General features: G+C 43.0%; 2 protein-coding genes across 2 annotated transcripts; both read right to left on the bottom strand.

The window, feature by feature from the left end:
• Window positions 1–1,239: 1,239 nt before the first annotated feature.
• Window positions 1,240–6,710, bottom strand: LOC129835670 (butyrophilin subfamily 2 member A2-like). Its single transcript, XM_055901388.1, has 3 exons — window positions 6,688–6,710; window positions 4,767–5,050; window positions 1,240–1,376 (listed from the first exon to the last, which is right to left on the bottom strand). The coding sequence occupies exons 1-3, from the start codon at window positions 6,708–6,710 to the stop codon at window positions 1,240–1,242; spliced, it is 444 nt and encodes a 147-aa protein (XP_055757363.1).
• A 5,237-nt stretch (window positions 6,711–11,947) lies between these two features.
• Window positions 11,948–18,307, bottom strand: LOC129835669 (myelin-oligodendrocyte glycoprotein-like). The gene is made up of 3 exons (XM_055901387.1): window positions 18,280–18,307; window positions 15,543–15,587; window positions 11,948–12,330 (listed from the first exon to the last, which is right to left on the bottom strand). The coding sequence occupies exons 1-3, from the start codon at window positions 18,305–18,307 to the stop codon at window positions 11,963–11,965; spliced, it is 441 nt and encodes a 146-aa protein (XP_055757362.1). The 3' UTR covers window positions 11,948–11,962.
• Window positions 18,308–18,598: the final 291 nt, after the last annotated feature.

The following is an 18,598-nucleotide window of genomic DNA, read 5'->3' as shown; positions in this document are numbered from 1 at the left end:
GCGAAGTAATAAACAGACAGACAGACAGACAGACAGACAGACAGACAGACAGACAGACAGACAGACAGACAGACAGACAGACAGACAGACAGACAGACAGGAAAAAACTGGAACAAAGACAGACAGACAGAAAAAAGACAGACAGACAGACAGAAAAAAGACAGACAGACAGACAGAAAAAAGACAGACAGACAGACAGGAACATAGACAGACAGACAGGAACATAGACAGACAGGAACATAGACAGACAGACAGACAGACAGGAAAAAACTGGAACAAAGACAGACAGACAGAAAAAAGACAGACAGACAGACAGAAAAAAGACAGACAGACAGACAGGAACATAGACAGACAGACAGGAACAAAGACAGACAGACAGCTAGACAGACAGAAAGACAGGAACAAAGACAGACAGACAGCTAGACAGACAGACAGGAACAAAGACAGAGAGACAGACAGCAACAATCTGAATTTGCTGTTAATAAAAAACAGAGATTTCTAAAACCATCATGTTATTATCTAACCCTGCTGGACCAGTCAGAGATCAAGGACCAGTCAGACATCAAGGACCAGTCAGAGATCAATGACCAGTCAGACATCAAGGACCAGTCAGAGATCAAGGACCAGTCAGAGATCAAGGACCAGTCAGACATCAAGGACCAGTCAGAGATCAAGGACCAGTCAGAGATCAAGGACCAGTCAGAGATCAAGGACCAGTCAGAGATCAAGGACCAGTCAGAGATCAAGGACCAGTCAGAGGTCAAGGACCAGTCAGAGGTCAAGGACCAGTCAGAGGTCAAGGACCAGTCAGAGATCAAGGACCAGTCAGAGATCAAGGAACAGTCAGAGGTCAAGGACCAGTCAGAGGTCAAGGACCAGTCAGAGATCAAGGACCAGTCAGAGATCAAGGACCAGTCAAAGATCAAGGACCAGTCAGACATCAAGGACCAGTCAGAGATCAAGGACCAGTCAGAGATCAAGGACCAGTCAGAGATCAAGGACCAGTCAGACATCAAGGACCAGTCAGAGATCAAGGACCAGTCAGAGGTCAAGGACCAGTCAGAGATCAAGGACCAGTCAGAGATCAAGGACCAGTCAGAGATCAAGGACCAGTCAGAGATCAAGGACCAGTCAGAGATCAAGGACCAGTCAGAGATCAAGGACCAGTCAGAGATCAAGGACCAGTCAGAGATCAAGGACCAGTCAGAGATCAAGGACCAGTCAGAGATCAAGGACCAGTCAGACATCAAGGTTAAACTCACCTGTACATTTTCTCCACCAGTAGACACCAGCTGAACCTGCAAAAACTCCTACAACAGCTGCTGCTGCTATTAGACAAACAATCCACCAGTAGGGTAATATAGGAAACACGTCATCTGAAACAGAGAAGCCATGTCAAACCATTACAACACTACATATATACTGTACAGGAAGTGAAGCATAATTTATAAATACTACTGGAAACAGACCAATAAGGTCATCCCCTAGGAAACACCTCATCTGAAACAGAGAAGTCATGTCAAACCATTACACTTCCTCCACTAACTAGTCATGTATGTCTCAGGTATTAAACAAATAATAGTTTATGTGCCGGGGGGATCTGGAGTATTTATCCTGTCTTATCTGGTGTCCTGTGTGAAGTGTTAAGTTCCCTCTAATTCTCTCTCTCTTTTTTCTTGCTCTCTCTGACCCTATTTCTTTCTCTCAGAGGACCTGAGCCCTAGGACCATGCCTCAGGACTATCTGGCCTGATGACTCCTTGCTGTCCCCAGTCCACCTGGTTGTGCTGCTGCTCCAGTTTTAACTGTTCTGCCTGCGGCTATGGAACCCTGACCTGTTCACCGGACGTGCTACCTGTCCCAGACCTGCTGGTTTCAACTCTCTAGAGACAGCAGGAGCGGTAGAGATACTCCGAATGATCGGCTATGAAAAGCCAACTGACATTTACTCCTGAGGTGCTGACCTGTTGCACCCTCGACAACTACTGTGATTATTATTATTTGACCATGCTGGTCATTCATGAACATTTGAACATTTGAACATCTTGGCCATGTTCTGTTATAAACTCCACCCGGCACAGCCAGTAGAGGACTGGCCACCCCTCATAGCCTGGTTCCTCTCTACCCAGTACAGCCAGTAGAGGACTGGCCACCCCTCATAGCCTGGTTCCTCTCTAGGTTCCTTAGGTTCCTGCCTTTTCTAGGGAGTTTTTCCTAGCCACCGTGCTTCTACATCTGCATTGCTTGCTGTTTGGGGTTTTAGGCTGGGTTTCTGTACAGCACTTTGAGACATCTGATGTAAAAAGGGCTTCATAAATACATTTGATTGATTGCTTTAAAAAATATTTATTTAACCAGGTGGGCCAGTTGAGAACAAGTTCTCATTTACAACTGTGACCTGGCCAAGATAAAGCAAAGCAGTGCGAGAAAAACAACAGAGTTACACATAAACAAATGTACAGTCAATAATATGTACAGTGTGTGAAAATGTAGAAGAGGAGGGAGGTAAGGCAATAAATAGGCCATAGAGACGAAATAATTACAATTAAGCATTAACACTGGAGTGACAGATGTGCAGATGATGATGTGCAAGTAGAGATACTGGGGTGCAAAGAGCAACAACAATAAAAAAAAGAACAATATGTGGATGAGGTAGTTGGCTATTTACAGGCTAAGGACAGGTTGTCTGTGTACAGCTGCAGCGATCGATAAGCTGCTCTGACAGCTGATGCTTAAAGTTAGTGAGGGAGATATAAGTCTCCAGCTTCAGGAATTTTTGCAATTCGTTCCAGTCATTGGCAGCAGAGAACTGGAAGGAAAGGCGGCCAAAGGAGGAATTGGCTTTGGGTTGACCAATGAAATACACCTGCATGAGTGAAGTAGGCTTTTTTGTGAAATAGGAAACCGATTATAGATTTAATTTTGGATTGGAGATGCTTAATTATGAGTCTGGAAGGAGAGTTAACAGTCTAGCCAGACACCTATGCACATTTGTGGCCTGCTGGAGGTCATTTTGCAGGGCTCTGGTAGTGCTCCTCCTTGCACAAAGGCGGAGGTAGCGGTCCTGATGCTGGGTTGTTGCCCTCCTACGGCCTCCTCCACGTCTCCTGATGTACTGGCCTGTCTCCTGGTAGCGCCTCCATGCTCTGGACACTACGCTGACAGACACAGCAAACCTTCTTGCCACAGTTCGCATTGATGTGCCATCCTGGATGAGCTGCACTACCTGAGCCACTTGTGTGGGTTGTAGACTCCGTCTCATGCTACCACTAGAGTGAGAGCACCGCCAGCATTCAAAAGTGACCAAAACATCAGCCAGGAAGCATAGGAACTGAGAAGTGGTCTGTGGTCACCACCTGCAGAATCACTCCTTTTTTGGGGGTGTCTTGCTAATTGCCTATAATTTCCACCTTTTGTCTATTCCATTTGCACAACAGCATGTGACATTTATTGTCAATCAGTGTTGCTTCCTAAGTGGACAGTTTGATTTCACAGAAGTGTGATTGACTTGGAGTTACATTGTGTTGTTTAAGTGTTCCCTTTATTTTTTTGAGCAGTGTATATAGAGAAAAGAGTCAGCCCGAGGATTGAACCCTGTGGTACCCCCATAGAGACTGCCAGAGGTCTGGACAACAGGCCCTCCGATTTGACACACTAAACTCTATCTGAGAAGTAGTTGTTGAACCAGGCGAGGCAGTCATTTGAGAAACCAAGGCTGTTGAGTCTGCCGATAAGAATGTGGTGATTGACGGAGTCGAAAGCCTTGGCCAGGTCAATGAATACGGCTGCACAGTATTGTTTCTTATCGATGGCGGTTAAGATATCGTTTAGGACCTTGAGTGTGGCTGAGGTGCACCCATGACCAGCTCAGAAACCAGATTGCATAGTGGAGAAGGTACGGTGGCTTTCCAATCTTTGGGAATCTCAGACGTTACGAAAAAGAGGTTGAACAGGCTAGTAATAGGGGTTGCAACAATTTCAGCGGATAATTTTAGAAAGAGAGGGTCCAGATTGTCTAGCCCAGCTGATTTGTAGGGATTTTAGTAGAAGTAGGGGAGAACAAGTGTTTGACACACTGCCGATTTTGCAGGTTTTCCTACTTACTGTTTCGGCACAGACTCTGCAGGCTCTATCTATCTCTGCAGTAGATTGCAACTCCGCCCCCTTTGGCAGTTCTATCTTGGCGGAAAATGTTATAGTTAGGAAATCTCAGGGTTTTGGTGACCTTCCTAAGCCAGGATTCAGACACGGCTAAGACATCCGGGTTGGCAGAGTGTGCTAAAGCAGTGAATAAAACAAACTTAGAGAGGAGGCTTCTGATGTTAACATGCATGAAACCAAGGCTTTTACGGTTACAGAAGTCAACAAATGAGAGCGCCTGGGGAATAGGAGTGGAGCTAGGCACTGCAGGTCCTGGATTCACCTCTACATCACCAGAGGAAAAGAGGAGGAGTAGGATAAGGGTAAACGCTATGAGAATTGTTCGTCTAGAACGTCTAGAACAGAGAGTAAAAGGACGTAAAGGCTGTAAGAACAGGTTGTCTAGTGGGAACAAAAAGAGCAGATTTCTGGGTAGAATAGATTCAGGGCATAATGTGCATACAAGGGTATGGTAGGCGTGGACGTAAGTAAAGTGGTAAACCTAGAGATGCATGGAGACACCAGCTAAGCCAGGTGAGGTCTCCCGATGTGTGGGGTGTGGGACAAAACAGCTATAAAGAGCTGGACCAATCTACATTGATTAATTAACCAAGAAGAAGACCTCACCTGGGACATGAATCTCTGTCTCCTTCAGGTGGTTGATCTTCGTCTGATTAACTCTACATGTGAACTTGTTGGTGTCAGTCTTGTACACGGTGACATGTTGTCTCACAGCGTAGAGGCCCTCTGAGTCCCTGTGTTTCTCTGGAGGTCCATCAGCAGGGAGGATGGTTCCAGAACTGTCCAGCCACTCCATCTCAGGTTCAGGAAACCAGCCCCCAGACTCACACTTCAGGACCACCCCCCAGCCTTTAGTTCCATTAATAGAGATCACTGGCTGAGACACAGCACCTACACAGATACAAGATAAAACAGAGATCACTGGCTGAGATACAGCACCTACACAGATACAAGATAAAACAGAGATCACTGGCTGAGATACAGCACCTACAGATACAAGATAAAACAGAGATCACTGGCTGAGATACAGCACCTACAGATACAAGATAAAACAGAGATCACTGGCTGAGATACAGCACCTACACAGATACAAGATAAAACAGTATTAACAGAAAGATGGTCAGAAGTCATGAACAGAACCCTGCAGCACTCCAGTATTAACAGAACCCTGCAGCACTCCAGTATTAACAGAACCCTGCAGCACTCCAGTATTAACAGAAAGATGGTCAGAAGTCATGAACATAACCCTGCAGTACTCCAGTATTAACAGAACCCTGCAGCACTCCAGTATTAACAGAAACCTGCAGCACTCCAGTATTAACAGAACCCTGCAGCACTCCAGTATTAACAGAACCCTGCAGCACTCCAGTATTAACAGAACCCTGCAGCACTCCAGTATTAACAGAACCCTGCAGCACTCCAGTATTAACAGAACCCTGCAGCACTCCAGTATTAACAGAACCCTGCAGCACTCCAGTATTAACAGAACCCTGCAGCACTCCAATATTAACAGAACCCTGCAGCACTCCAATATTAACAGACCCCTGCAGCACTCCAGTATTAACAGAACCCTGCAGCACTCCAGTATTAACAGAACCCTGCAGCACTCCAGTATTAACAGAAAGATGGTCAGAAGTCATGAACAGAACCCTGCAGCACTCCAATATTAACAGACCCCTGCAGCACTCCAGTATTAACAGAACCCTGCAACACTCCAGTATTAACAGAACCCTGCAGCACTCCAGTATTAACAGAAAGATGGTCAGAAGTCATGAACAGAACCCTGCAACACTCCAGTATTAACAGAACCCTGCAGCACTCCAGTATTAACAGAACCCTGCAGCACTCCAGTATTACCAGAACCCTGCAGCACTCCAATATTAACAGAACCCTGCAGCACTACAATATTAACAGACCCCTGCAGCACTCCAGTATTAACAGAACCCTGCAGCACTCCAGTATTAACAGAACCCTGCAGCACTCCAGTATTAACAGAAAGATGGTCAGAAGTCATGAACAGAACCCTGCAGCACTCCAGTATTAACAGAAAGATGGTCAGAAGTCATGAACAGAACCCTGCAGCACTCCAGTATTAACAGAACCCTGCAGCACTCCAGTATTAACAGAAAGATGGTCAGAAGTCATGAACAGAACCCAGCAGCACTCCAGTATTAACAGAAAGATGGTCAGAAGTCATGAACAGAACCCAGCAGCACTCCAGTATTAACAGAAAGATGGTCAGAAGTCATGAACAGAACCCAGCAGCACTCCAGTATTAACAGAAAGATGGTCAGAAGTCATGAACAGAACCCTGCAGCACTCCAGTATTAACAGAACCCTGCAACACTCCAGTATTAACAGAACCCTGCAGCACTCCAGTATTAACAGAAAGATGGTCAGAAGTCATGAACAGAACCCTGCAGCACTCCAGTATTAACAGAAAGATGGTCAGAAGTCATGAACAGAACCCAGCAGCACTCCAGTATTAACAGAAAGATGGTCAGAAGTCATGAACAGATCCCAGTACTAAGGAAGACCAGCTGAATACATGATCTATAACAGAGGAAGGAAAGATGAGGGAGGAAGACCAGCTGAATACATGATCTATAACAGAAGAAGGAATGATGAGGGAGGAAGACCAGCTGAATAGATGATCTATAACAGAGGAAGACCAGCTGAATACATGATCTATAACAGAGGAAGGAATGATGAGGGAGGAAGACCAGATGAATACATGATCTATAACAGAGGAAGGAATGATGAGGGAGGAAGACCAGCTGAATAGATGATCTATAACAGAGGAAGACCAGCTGAATACATGATCTATAACAGAGGAAGGAATGATGAGGGAGGAAGACCAGCTGAATACATGATCTATAACAGAGGAAGGAAGACCAGCTGAATACATGATCTATAACAGAGGAAGGAATGATGAGGGAGGAAGACCAGCTGAATACATGATCTATAACAGAGGATGGAATGATGGGGGAGGAAGACCAGCTGAATACATGATCTATAACAGAGGAAGACCAGCTGAATACATGATCTATAACAGAGGAAGGAATGATGAGGGAGGAAGACCAGCTGAATACATGATCTATAACAGAGGAAGGAAGACCAGCTGAATACATGATCTATAACAGAGGAAGGAATGATGAGGGAGGAAGACCAGCTGAATACATGATCTATAACAGAGGATGGAATGATGGGGGAGGAAGACCAGCTGAATACATGATCTATAACAGAGGAAGGAATGATGAGGGAGGAAGACCAGCTGAATACATGATCTATAACAGAGGAAGGAAGACCAGCTGAATACATGATCTATAACAGAGGAAGGAATGATGAGGGAGGAAGACCAGCTGAATACATGATCTCTAACAGAGGAAGGAATGATGAGGGAGGAAGACCAGCTGAATACATGATCTATAACAGAGGAAGGAATGATGAGGGAGGAAGACCAGCTGAATACATGATCTATAACAGAGGAAGGAATGATGAGGGAGGAAGACCAGCTGAATAGATGATCTATAACAGAGGAAGACCAGCTGAATACATGATCTATAACAGAGGAAGGAATGATGAGGGAGGAAGACCAGCTGAATACATGACCTCTAACAGAGGAAGGAATGATGAGGGAGGAAGACCAGCTGAATACATGATCTCTAACAGAGGAAGACCAGCTGAATACATGATCTATAACAGAGGAAGGAAGACCAGCTGAATACATGATCTCTAACAGAGGAAGGAATGATGAGGGAGGAAGACCAGCTGAATACATGATCTCTAACAGAGGAAGGAATGATGAGGGAGGAAGAAAAGCTGAATACATGATCTATAACAGAGGAAGGAATGATGAGGGAGGAAGACCAGCTGAATACATGATCTATAACAGAGGAAGAAATGATGAGGGAGGAAGACCAGCTGAATACATGATCTATAACAGAGGAAGAAATGATGAGGGAGGAAGACCAGCTGAATACATGATCTATAACAGAGGAAGGAATGATGAGGGAGGAAGACCAGCTGAATACATGATCTATAACAGAGGAAGGAATGATGAGGGAGGAAGACCAGCTGAATACATGATCTATAACAGAGGAAAGAATGATGAGGGAGGAAGACCAGCTGAATACATGATCTCTAACAGAGGAAGGAATGATGAGGGAGGAAGGAAGACCAGCTGAATACATGATCTATAACAGAGGAAGGAAGACCAGCTGAATACATGATCTATAACAGAGGAAGGAATGATGAAGGAGGAAGACCAGCTGAATACATGATCTATAACAGAGGGAGGAAGACCAGCTGAATACATGATGTATAACAGAGGAAGGAATGATGGGGGAGGAAGACCAGCTGAATACATGATCTCTAACAGAGGAAGGAATGATGAGGGAGGAAGACCAGCTGAATACATGATCTCTAACAGAGGAAGGAATGATGAGGGAGGAAGACCAGCTGAATACATGATCTATAACAGAGGAAGGAATGATGAGGGAGGAAGACCAGCTGAATACACGATGAGGGAGGAAGACCAGCTGAATACATGATCTATAACAGAGGAAGGAATGATGGGGGAGGAAGACCAGCTGAATACATGTTCTATAACAGAGGAAGGAATGATGAGGGAGGAAGACCAGCTGAATACATGATCTATAACAGAGGAAGGAATGATGAGGGAGGAAGACCAGCTGAATAGATGATCTATAACAGAGGAAGGAATGATGAGGGAGGAAGACCAGCTGAATACATGATCTATAACAGATGAAGGAATGATGATGGAGGAAGACCAGCTGAATACATGATCTATAACAGAGGAAGGAATGATGAGGGAGGAAGACCAGCTGAATACATGACCTCTAACAGAGTAAGGAATGATGAGGGAGGAAGACCAGCTGAATACATGATCTATAACAGAGGAAGGAATGATGAGGGAGGAAGACCAGCTGAATACATGATCTATAACAGAGGAAGGAATGATGAGGGAGGAAGACCAGCTGAATACATGATCTATAACAGAGGAAGGAATGATGAAGGAGGAAGACCAGCTAAATACATGATCTATAACAGAGGGAGGAAGACCAGCTGAATACATGATGTATAACAGAGGAAGGAATGATCGGGGAGGAAGACCAGCTGAATACATGATCTATAACAGAGGAAGGAATGATGAGGGAGGAAGACCAGCTGAATACACGATGAGGGAGGAAGACCAGCTGAATACATGATCTATAACAGAGGATGGAATGATGGGGGAGGAAGACCAGCTGAATACATGATCTATAACAGAGGAAGGAATGATGAGGGAGGAAGACCAGCTGAATACATGACCTCTAACAGAGGAAGGAATGATGAGGGAGGAAGACCAGCTGAATACATGATCTCTAACAGAGGAAGACCAGCTGAATACATGATCTATAACAGAGGAAGGAAGACCAGCTGAATACATGATCTCTAACAGAGGAAGGAATGATGAGGGAGGAAGACCAGCTGAATACATGATCTCTAACAGAGGAAGGAATGATGAGGGAGGAAGAAAAGCTGAATACATGATCTATAACAGAGGAAGGAATGATGAGGGAGGAAGACCAGCTGAATACATGATCTATAACAGAGGAAGAAATGATGAGGGAGGAAGACCAGCTGAATACATGATCTATAACAGAGGAAGAAATGATGAGGGAGGAAGACCAGCTGAATACATGATCTATAACAGAGGAAGGAATGATGAGGGAGGAAGACCAGCTGAATACATGATCTATAACAGAGGAAGGAATGATGAGGGAGGAAGACCAGCTGAATACATGATCTATAACAGAGGAAGGAATGATGAGGGAGGAAGACCAGCTGAATACATGATCTATAACAGAGGAAGGAATGATGAAGGAGGAAGACCAGCTAAATACATGATCTATAACAGAGGGAGGAAGACCAGCTGAATACATGATGTATAACAGAGGAAGGAATGATGGGGGAGGAAGACCAGCTGAATACATGATCTATAACAGAGGAAGGAATGATGAGGGAGGAAGACCAGCTGAATACACGATGAGGGAGGAAGACCAGCTGAATACATGATCTATAACAGAGGAAGGAATGATGGGGGAGGAAGATCAGCTGAATACATGATCTATAACAGAGGAAGGAATGATGAGGGAGGAAGACCAGCTGAATACATGACCTCTAACAGAGGAAGGAATGATGAGGGAGAAAGACCAGCTGAATACATGATCTCTAACAGAGGAAGGAATGATGAGGGAGGAAGACCAGCTGAATACATGATCTCTAACAGAGGAAGGAATGATGAGGGAGGAAGACCAGCTGAATACATGATCTCTAACAGAGGAAGGAATGATGAGGGAGGAAGACCAGTTGAATACATGATCTATAACAGAGGAAGGAATGATGAGGGAGGAAGACCAGCTGAATACATGAACTATAACAGAGGAAGAAATTATGAGGGAGGAAGACCAGCTGAATACATGATCTATAACAGAGGAAGGAATGATGAGGGAGGAAGACCAGCTGAATACATGATCTCTAACAGAGGAAGGATGCCCAGCTGAATACATGATCTATAACAGAGGAAGGAATGATGAGGGAGGAAGACCAGCTGAATACATGATCTATAACAGAGGAAGGAATGATGAGGGCAGGAAGACCAGCTGAATACATGATCTATAACAGAGGAAGGAATGATGAGGGAGGAAGACCAGATGAATACATGATCTATAACAGAGGAAGGAATGATGAGGGAGGAAGACCAGCTGAATACATGATCTATAACAGAGGAAGGAATGATGAAGGAGGAAGACCAGCTGAATACATGATCTATAACAGAGGGAGGAAGACCAGCTGAATACATGATGTATAACAGAGGAAGGAATGATGGGGGAGGAAGACCAGCTGAATACATGATCTATAACAGAGGAAGTAATGATGAGGGAGGACGACCAGCTGAATACACGATGAGGGAGGGAGACCAGCTGAATACATGATCTATAACAGATGAAGGAATGATGGGGGAGGAAGACCAGCTGAATACATGATATATTACAGAGGAAGTAATGATGAGGGAGGAAGACCAGCTGAATACATGATCTATAACAGAGGAAGGAATGATGAGGGAGGAAGACCAGCTGAATACATGACCTCTAACAGAGGAAGGAATGATGAGGGAGGAAGACCAGCTGAATACATGATCTATAACAGAGGAAGGAATGATGAGGGAGGAAGACCAGCTGAATACATGATCTATAACAGAGGAAGGAATGATGAGGGAGGAAGACCAGCTGAATACATGATCTATAACAGAGGAAGGAATGATGAGGGAGGAAGACCAGCTGAATACACGATGAGGGAGGAAGACCAGCTGAATACATGATCTATAACAGAGGAAGGAATGATGGGGGAGGAAGACCAGCTGAATACATGATCTATAACAGAGGAAGGAATGATGAGGGAGGAAGACCAGCTGAATACATGATCTATAACAGAGGAAGGAATGATGAGGGAGGAAGACCAGCTGAATACATGATCTATAAAAGAGGAAGGAATGATGAGGGAGGAAGACCAGCTGAATGCATGATCTATAACAGAGGAAGGAATGATGAGGGAGGAAGACCAGCTGAATACATGATTATAACAGAGGAATGAATGATGAGGGAGGAAGACCAGCTGAATACATGATCTATAACAGAGGAATGAATGAATGATGAGGGAGGAAGACATGTTGATATTTTAGCAGCCAATCATGTAGCCAGATTCACCAATACAACCTCTGATCACATCTCCAGTATTCATGACTCACCAACAATGAGTTGAACGGTGGTTTCCTTCACCTGGCTGTTCAGTGTTGGAAGGAAGCACCTGTATCTTCCAGCATCAGAGAGAGTAACTCTGGTCAGCTTTAAGGAGACGTTGCCGTTCTTCAGTTCTTCATTAAACATTAATGTCCTTCCCTTGTAGGATGTAGACTGGTCCACGTTGGAGACTCGACTGTCATTGTAAAGATGGACGTTTTCTGCTTTCGGGTTCAATCTTGTCCAATTCACTGTCTTGCCCTCAGCGCTGACACTGAGTTTCAGGGAACATGGTAGAATGACGTCATCACCAGCTAAGGCAACGACTCGGTCAGCCGGTCCAACAACCTGAACCTCAGACGACCCTGGAGAAAAACAAATGACACAGTCAGAGATAACCATCAATCACGACACCATTAATTCATATGTGAAGACTCAACATTTAAGAAAAATGAAGGCGGTTAAGGCGTCTCATGTGGAAGACTTAGGTAGACAGTTTTAGCTACAAAAGTGACGTTGCAACCGAGGAACTGCAGGCTGCCATTAGACATAACATGCAGGCTAGCTCAGTGCTGCCCCCTCTCATTAAGTAACTCAAGTTGAAGGCCAACCGGGGTACTGCAGGCTGCCATTAGACATAACATGGAGGCTAGCTCAGTGCTGCCCCCTCTCATTAAGTAACTCAAGTTGAAGGCCAACCGGGGTACTGCAGGCTGCCATTAGACATAACATGCAGGCTAGCTCAGTGCTGCCCCCTCTCATTAAGTAACTCAAGTTGAAGGCCAACCGGGGTACTGCAGGCTGCCATTAGACATAACATGCAGGCTAGCTCAGTGCTGCCCCCTCTCATTAAGTAACTCAAGTTGAAGGCCAACAGGGGTACTGCAGGCTGCCATTAGATATAACATGCAGGCTAGCTCAGTGCTGCCCCCTCTCATTAAGTAACTCAAGTTGAAGGCCAACCGGGGTACTGCAGGCTGCCATTAGACATAACATGCAGGCTAGCTCAGTACTGCCCACTCTCATTAAGTAACTCAAGTTGAAGGCCAACTGGGGTACTGCAGGCTGCCATTATACATAACATGCAGGCTAGCTCAGTGCTGCCCCCTCTCATTAAGTAGCTCAAGTTGAAGGCCAACCGGGGTACTGCAGGCTGCCATTATACATAACATGCAGGCTAGCTCGGTGCTGCCCCCTCTCATTAAGTACCTGACGTTGAAGGCCAACCGGGGTACTGCAGGCTGCCATTAGAAACTATACACTGAGTTAATAAAACACTATGAACACCTGCTCTTTCGATGACAGACTGACCAGGTGAATCCAGGTGAGAGCTATGATCCCTTATTGATGCCACTTATTAAATCGACTTCAAAACAGTGTAGATCATGTGTTAAACCCGGCCCGTGATTTGGGTTGTCAATTCATTTTGTCCCGCTCCCATAAAGCCCACAATGAGCTGCACTATAACTCACAGCACATCAAACAGTGGTGCATTGTAACCACACACCCCTCATCCCAGACAGTGCATTGTCCCACACTAGAGGTCGACCGATTAATTAGGGCCGAATTAAAGTTTTCATAACAATCTGTAATCTGTATTTTTGGACGCTGATTATGGCCGATTACATTGCACTCCACGAGGAGACTGCGTGGCAGGCTGACTACCTGTTATGCTGCAAGGAGCCAATGTAAGGTGCTAGCTAGCATTAAACGTATCTTATAAAAAACAATCAATCTTAACATAATCACTAGTTAACTACACATGGTTGATGATATTACTAGTTTATCTAGCGTATCCTGCGTTGCATATAATCGATGCGGTGTTATTTTATCATTGAATCACAGCCTACTTCGCCAAACGGGTGATGATTTAACAAGCGCATTCGCGAAAAAAGCACTGTCATTGCACCAATGAACATCAATGCCTTTCTTAAAATCAATACACAACTATATGTTTTTAGACCTGCATATTTAGTTAATATTGCCTGCTGGGATGAATTTCTTTTAACTAGGAAAAATGGTGTCTCTTGCAACAGAGTCAGGGTATATGCAGCAGTTTGGACCTGGCTCGTTGCAAACTGTGTGAAGACTATTTCTTCCTAACAAAGACAGCCAACTTCGCCAATCGGGGATGATTTAACAAAAGATTTAACGCATTTGCGAAAAAAGCACAATCGTTACACGGATGTACCTAACTATAAACATCAATGCCTTTCTTAAAATCAATACACAAGTGTTTTTAGATCTGCATATTTAGTTAATATTGCCTAAAATGTGTCACTTCTCTTGCGTTCATTGCACGCAGAGTCAGGGTATATGCAACAGTTTGGGCTGCCTAATTTGACAGAATTTTACGTAATTATGACATAACATTAAAGGTTGTGCAATGTAACAGGAATATTTAGACTCATGCATGCCACCCGTTAGATAAAATACGTGTAACGGCAGTCTACGTCGTCCTCCTCCGACGAGGAGAGGCGAGAAGGATCTGAGGACCAATGTGCAGCGTGGTAATTTTCCATGATTTAATCGACACAAAACAAGACACTATACAAAATGAAAAAACAAACTAACCGTCACAGTCCCGTGTAGCACCAACACTGACACAGGAACAATCACCCACAAACAAACAGTGAGAACAGCCTACCTTAATATGGTAATCAGAGGAAACGTCAAACACCTGCCTCTAATTGAGAACCATATCAGGCAACACATTTAACCCAACATAGAAACAGACAAACTAGACACACAACATAGAATTCCCACCCAGCTCACGTCCTGACCAACACTAAACAAGCAAAACACATAAGAACTCTGGTCAGGACGTTACAAATTGCTGAATCTTTAACCATGCACATTTGTGGCCTGCTGGAGGTCATTTTGCAGGGCTCTGGCAGTGCACCTCCTTGCACAAAGGCGGAGGTAGCGGTCCTGCTGCTGGGTTGTTGCCCTCCTACGGCCTCCTCCACGTCTCCTGATGTACTGGCCTGTCTCCTGGTAGCGCCTCCATGCTCTGAACACTACGCTGACAGACACAGCAAACCTTTTTGCCACAGCTCGCATTGATGTGCCATCCTGGATGAACTGCACTACCTGAGCCACTTGTGTGGGTTGTAGACTCCGTCGCATGCTACCATTAGAGTGAGAGCACCGCCAGCATTCAAAAGTGACCAAAACATCAGCCAGGAAGCATAGGAACTGAGAAGTGGTCTGTGGTCACCACCTGCAGAACCACTCCTTTATTGGGGGTGTCTTGCTAGTTGCCTATAATTTCCACCTTTTGTCTATTCCATTTGCACAACAGCATGTGAAATTTATTGTCAATCAGTGTTGCTTCCTAAGTGGACAGTTTGATTTCATAGAAGTGTGATTGACTTGGAGTTACATTGTGTTGTTTAAGTGTTCCCTTTATTTTTTTGAGCAGTGTATTATAGAACAGGTGATGAATATAGATAAATGTTACTATTATAGAGCAGGTGATGAATATAGAGAAATGTTACTATTATAGAACAGGTGATGAATATGGAGAAATGTTACTATTATAGAACAGGTGATGAATATGGAGAAATGTACTCACCTCCACCTTGTCCGAGGCTACAGTATACCAATGTACTCAACAGCACTGAAACACACAGAGAGAACTATCACTATGGTACATGATGTAAACACTGAAACACACAGAGAGAACTATCACTATGGTACATGATGTTAACACTGAAACACACAGAGATAACTATCACTATGGTACATGATGTAAACACTGAAACACACAGAGAGAACTATCACTATGGTACATGATGTAAACACTGAAACACACAGAGAGAACTATCACTATGGTACATGATGGAAACACTGAAACACACAGAGAGAACTATCACTATGGTACATGATGTAAACACTGAAACACACAGAGAGAACTATCACTATGGTACATGATGTAAACACTGAAACACACAGAGAGAACTATCACTATGGAAACACTGAAACACAGAGTCCAAAAGGGCGACACACATGGTACATGTATATGTATAGTTTAATATCTACATGGTTTAATATCTATATAGTTTAATATCTATATAGTTTGATATCTATATAGTTTGATATATATATAGTTTGATATCTATATAGTTTGATATCTATATAGTTTGATATCTATATAGTTTGATATCTATATAGTTTGATATCTATATGGTTAAACTATATAGATATTAAACAATATACATATTAAACTATATAGATATTAAACAATATACATATTAAACTATAAAGATATTAAACCACAGATATTAAATGATATAGATATTAAACTATATAGATATTAAACTATATAGATATTAAACCACAGATATTAAATGATATAGATATTAAACTATATAGATATTAAACTATATAGATATTAAACTATATAGATATTAAACTATATGATATTAAACAGCACCCCAGATATTAATTTCCTTTCCTCTATTGACATGCGTGAATCTTAATACAACAATTCCCATCAAAATCCGCCAATTTAAGAGATATCTATTTTTTTTTGCATCGGCTGCATTGCAATCCACAGCATCATCCTATGAGGGGAGGGGTATAACTATAACAATCACTATGGTACATGATGGAAACACTGAGCTGTACCATAGCATCTGTCCTCGTGCTTCTAGACTGTCATCATGTTGGCCTTCCACATCTGGGTGGAAAGTGTGTCAGATACAAACTAATATGACCCCACTATGGAAAGAGGAGACTCTCGCAAATACAATGGTTCCTGTGATGGTGCTCTACGACTCCCACAAGTCTCATGGGTTTCGTCTGAAGGAAGTATGGATTTCGTTTTGTGCCAACAAAAATAAGGGGTTAAATATCTGTCAAAAAAAAAAAAAAAAATGTTTTCTGAGCTTTCTGATGTTGTAAGTCACGACTTCACAGGCCGTTTGAACGTAAAAATATTGTTTTTTATGAAAATGTGAACTTTCTTGTGCCATCTGGAAATACGAATAAAATTGTTAAATTATGAGCCTTGCTGGTTAAGCTGCAGAAAAAGTTAGCAACCTTCCCATGAGCCATGATTGGCTGGGATAATTAGTGGGCTGGACATGCTGAGAGATGAGTTCAGATTGGTCTGCCATATAGAAGGCTTCTGTCTGTTTGAGCTCGTCAGTCTGTGTTGGTAATCTTGTCGAATGCGGCTTTAAAAAAAATGTAATGTGTTGCTCTCCACTTTCTGGAGGATCAGGTTTTGAAATAGAATAAGTTTTTTTTTTTTTGAATTTTGAATTGAAATCAGTGGAATTAGAGTCTGATAACTAAGGAGACAGTGTTTTCTCTGTCTCCATTTTACATCTTACAACCGTGACATTCCTGATAGGGAGGCGTGTCCATATGATGATAAGATAGTCTAACGTTAGCTTGCTACATTTTTAGATATTACTGTTGACTAACCCCATTCCGTACAAATTTGCGTAACCGCAACATTCAAATGAGGCTGAAATGAAAACTAATGGGACTGTAGTGTCGTGTCTTTGCTATCGTTAAATTGAAGACTTACTAGTTTTTATCATAGATTCCTATAATTAGGGATTACGCATCACTTGAGTAATAACGTAACTAATTAACTATGAATTCGAGGGCACCAGGGAAAGTTGTTAGATTACAAGGTTATAATTTCCCAATATAACCTTTCAGATATTTCCATATCTGATCAATAGTCCTCTCATTAAAGATTTATTTACTCTACCTTACGTCAGTCTCATTCCAAACGTCGTAAATCGCTGATCTGCACGAACCCAGTCTTCACTATGAGTCATCCATACATCAATTGTCTTAAATCATTTATTTATTACTAACTAATTAATTCACAGAAATGCATAAACAAACAAACTTAAAATAGTTACAGGAAATGATGGGAGACAATATGCCCTAGTGGGCTGAACCGGCATGGCGGCTGTTAGACAAAGGGAAAGTTGCGTTCGACTAAGAATTCACTACAGAGTCCATAATTATAACAATTGACATGCTAATCCTTACACATGAACGCTCACTCATTCGGGAACAATTGCAATCAATATATATATAGTTACGTCCAGTGTGTGTGTCGCCTTGGTCGTTGGAGAAAAGTTCGTTTTGGTTGGAGTGAAGTTCTGTCTCGATTGTGGATTGTTCAGAGTGTCATTCGTAATAGAATGGATGTTTCGGTGGTTGTCTTTCTTCGCGTTCAATGATACCGAATTCCTAGCTGCAGACTAGAAGTCAATATCAAAACTTGTTATTATTGGTATAAGAGTCTTAACCACGTGGTATAGAAAGTAATTCTACTCAACCTTCGTTCTCCTCCTTGGAGGATAACATGGTCTCAACCTTTGTCCTCTCGTGATTGAGAGAAACATGGTCTAATGGTAATTTCTTAAAGTTGGCTTTTATTCAGATAGCAGAGAGGGGTGGTCCCATGGTCTCTGACCCAACTGGCTCAGGGGCGGTCCTTGGATTTAGTTCAAATACAACCGGGAGTTGTATTTCCTTCATTAAACAGTTCAACATCATATTACACAATTATACAAACAGTATCATACTCACTCATTCATTTTATACAACACACAGATGTAAACCTCATATCTGAGGTTATTATATAAACAGCGGTAT

The sequence above is a fragment of the Salvelinus fontinalis genome, chromosome 36, assembly GCF_029448725.1.
Source record: "Salvelinus fontinalis isolate EN_2023a chromosome 36, ASM2944872v1, whole genome shotgun sequence".
NCBI lineage: Eukaryota > Metazoa > Chordata > Actinopteri > Salmoniformes > Salmonidae > Salvelinus > Salvelinus fontinalis.
This window is presented reverse-complemented; position numbering and strand designations above follow the sequence as displayed.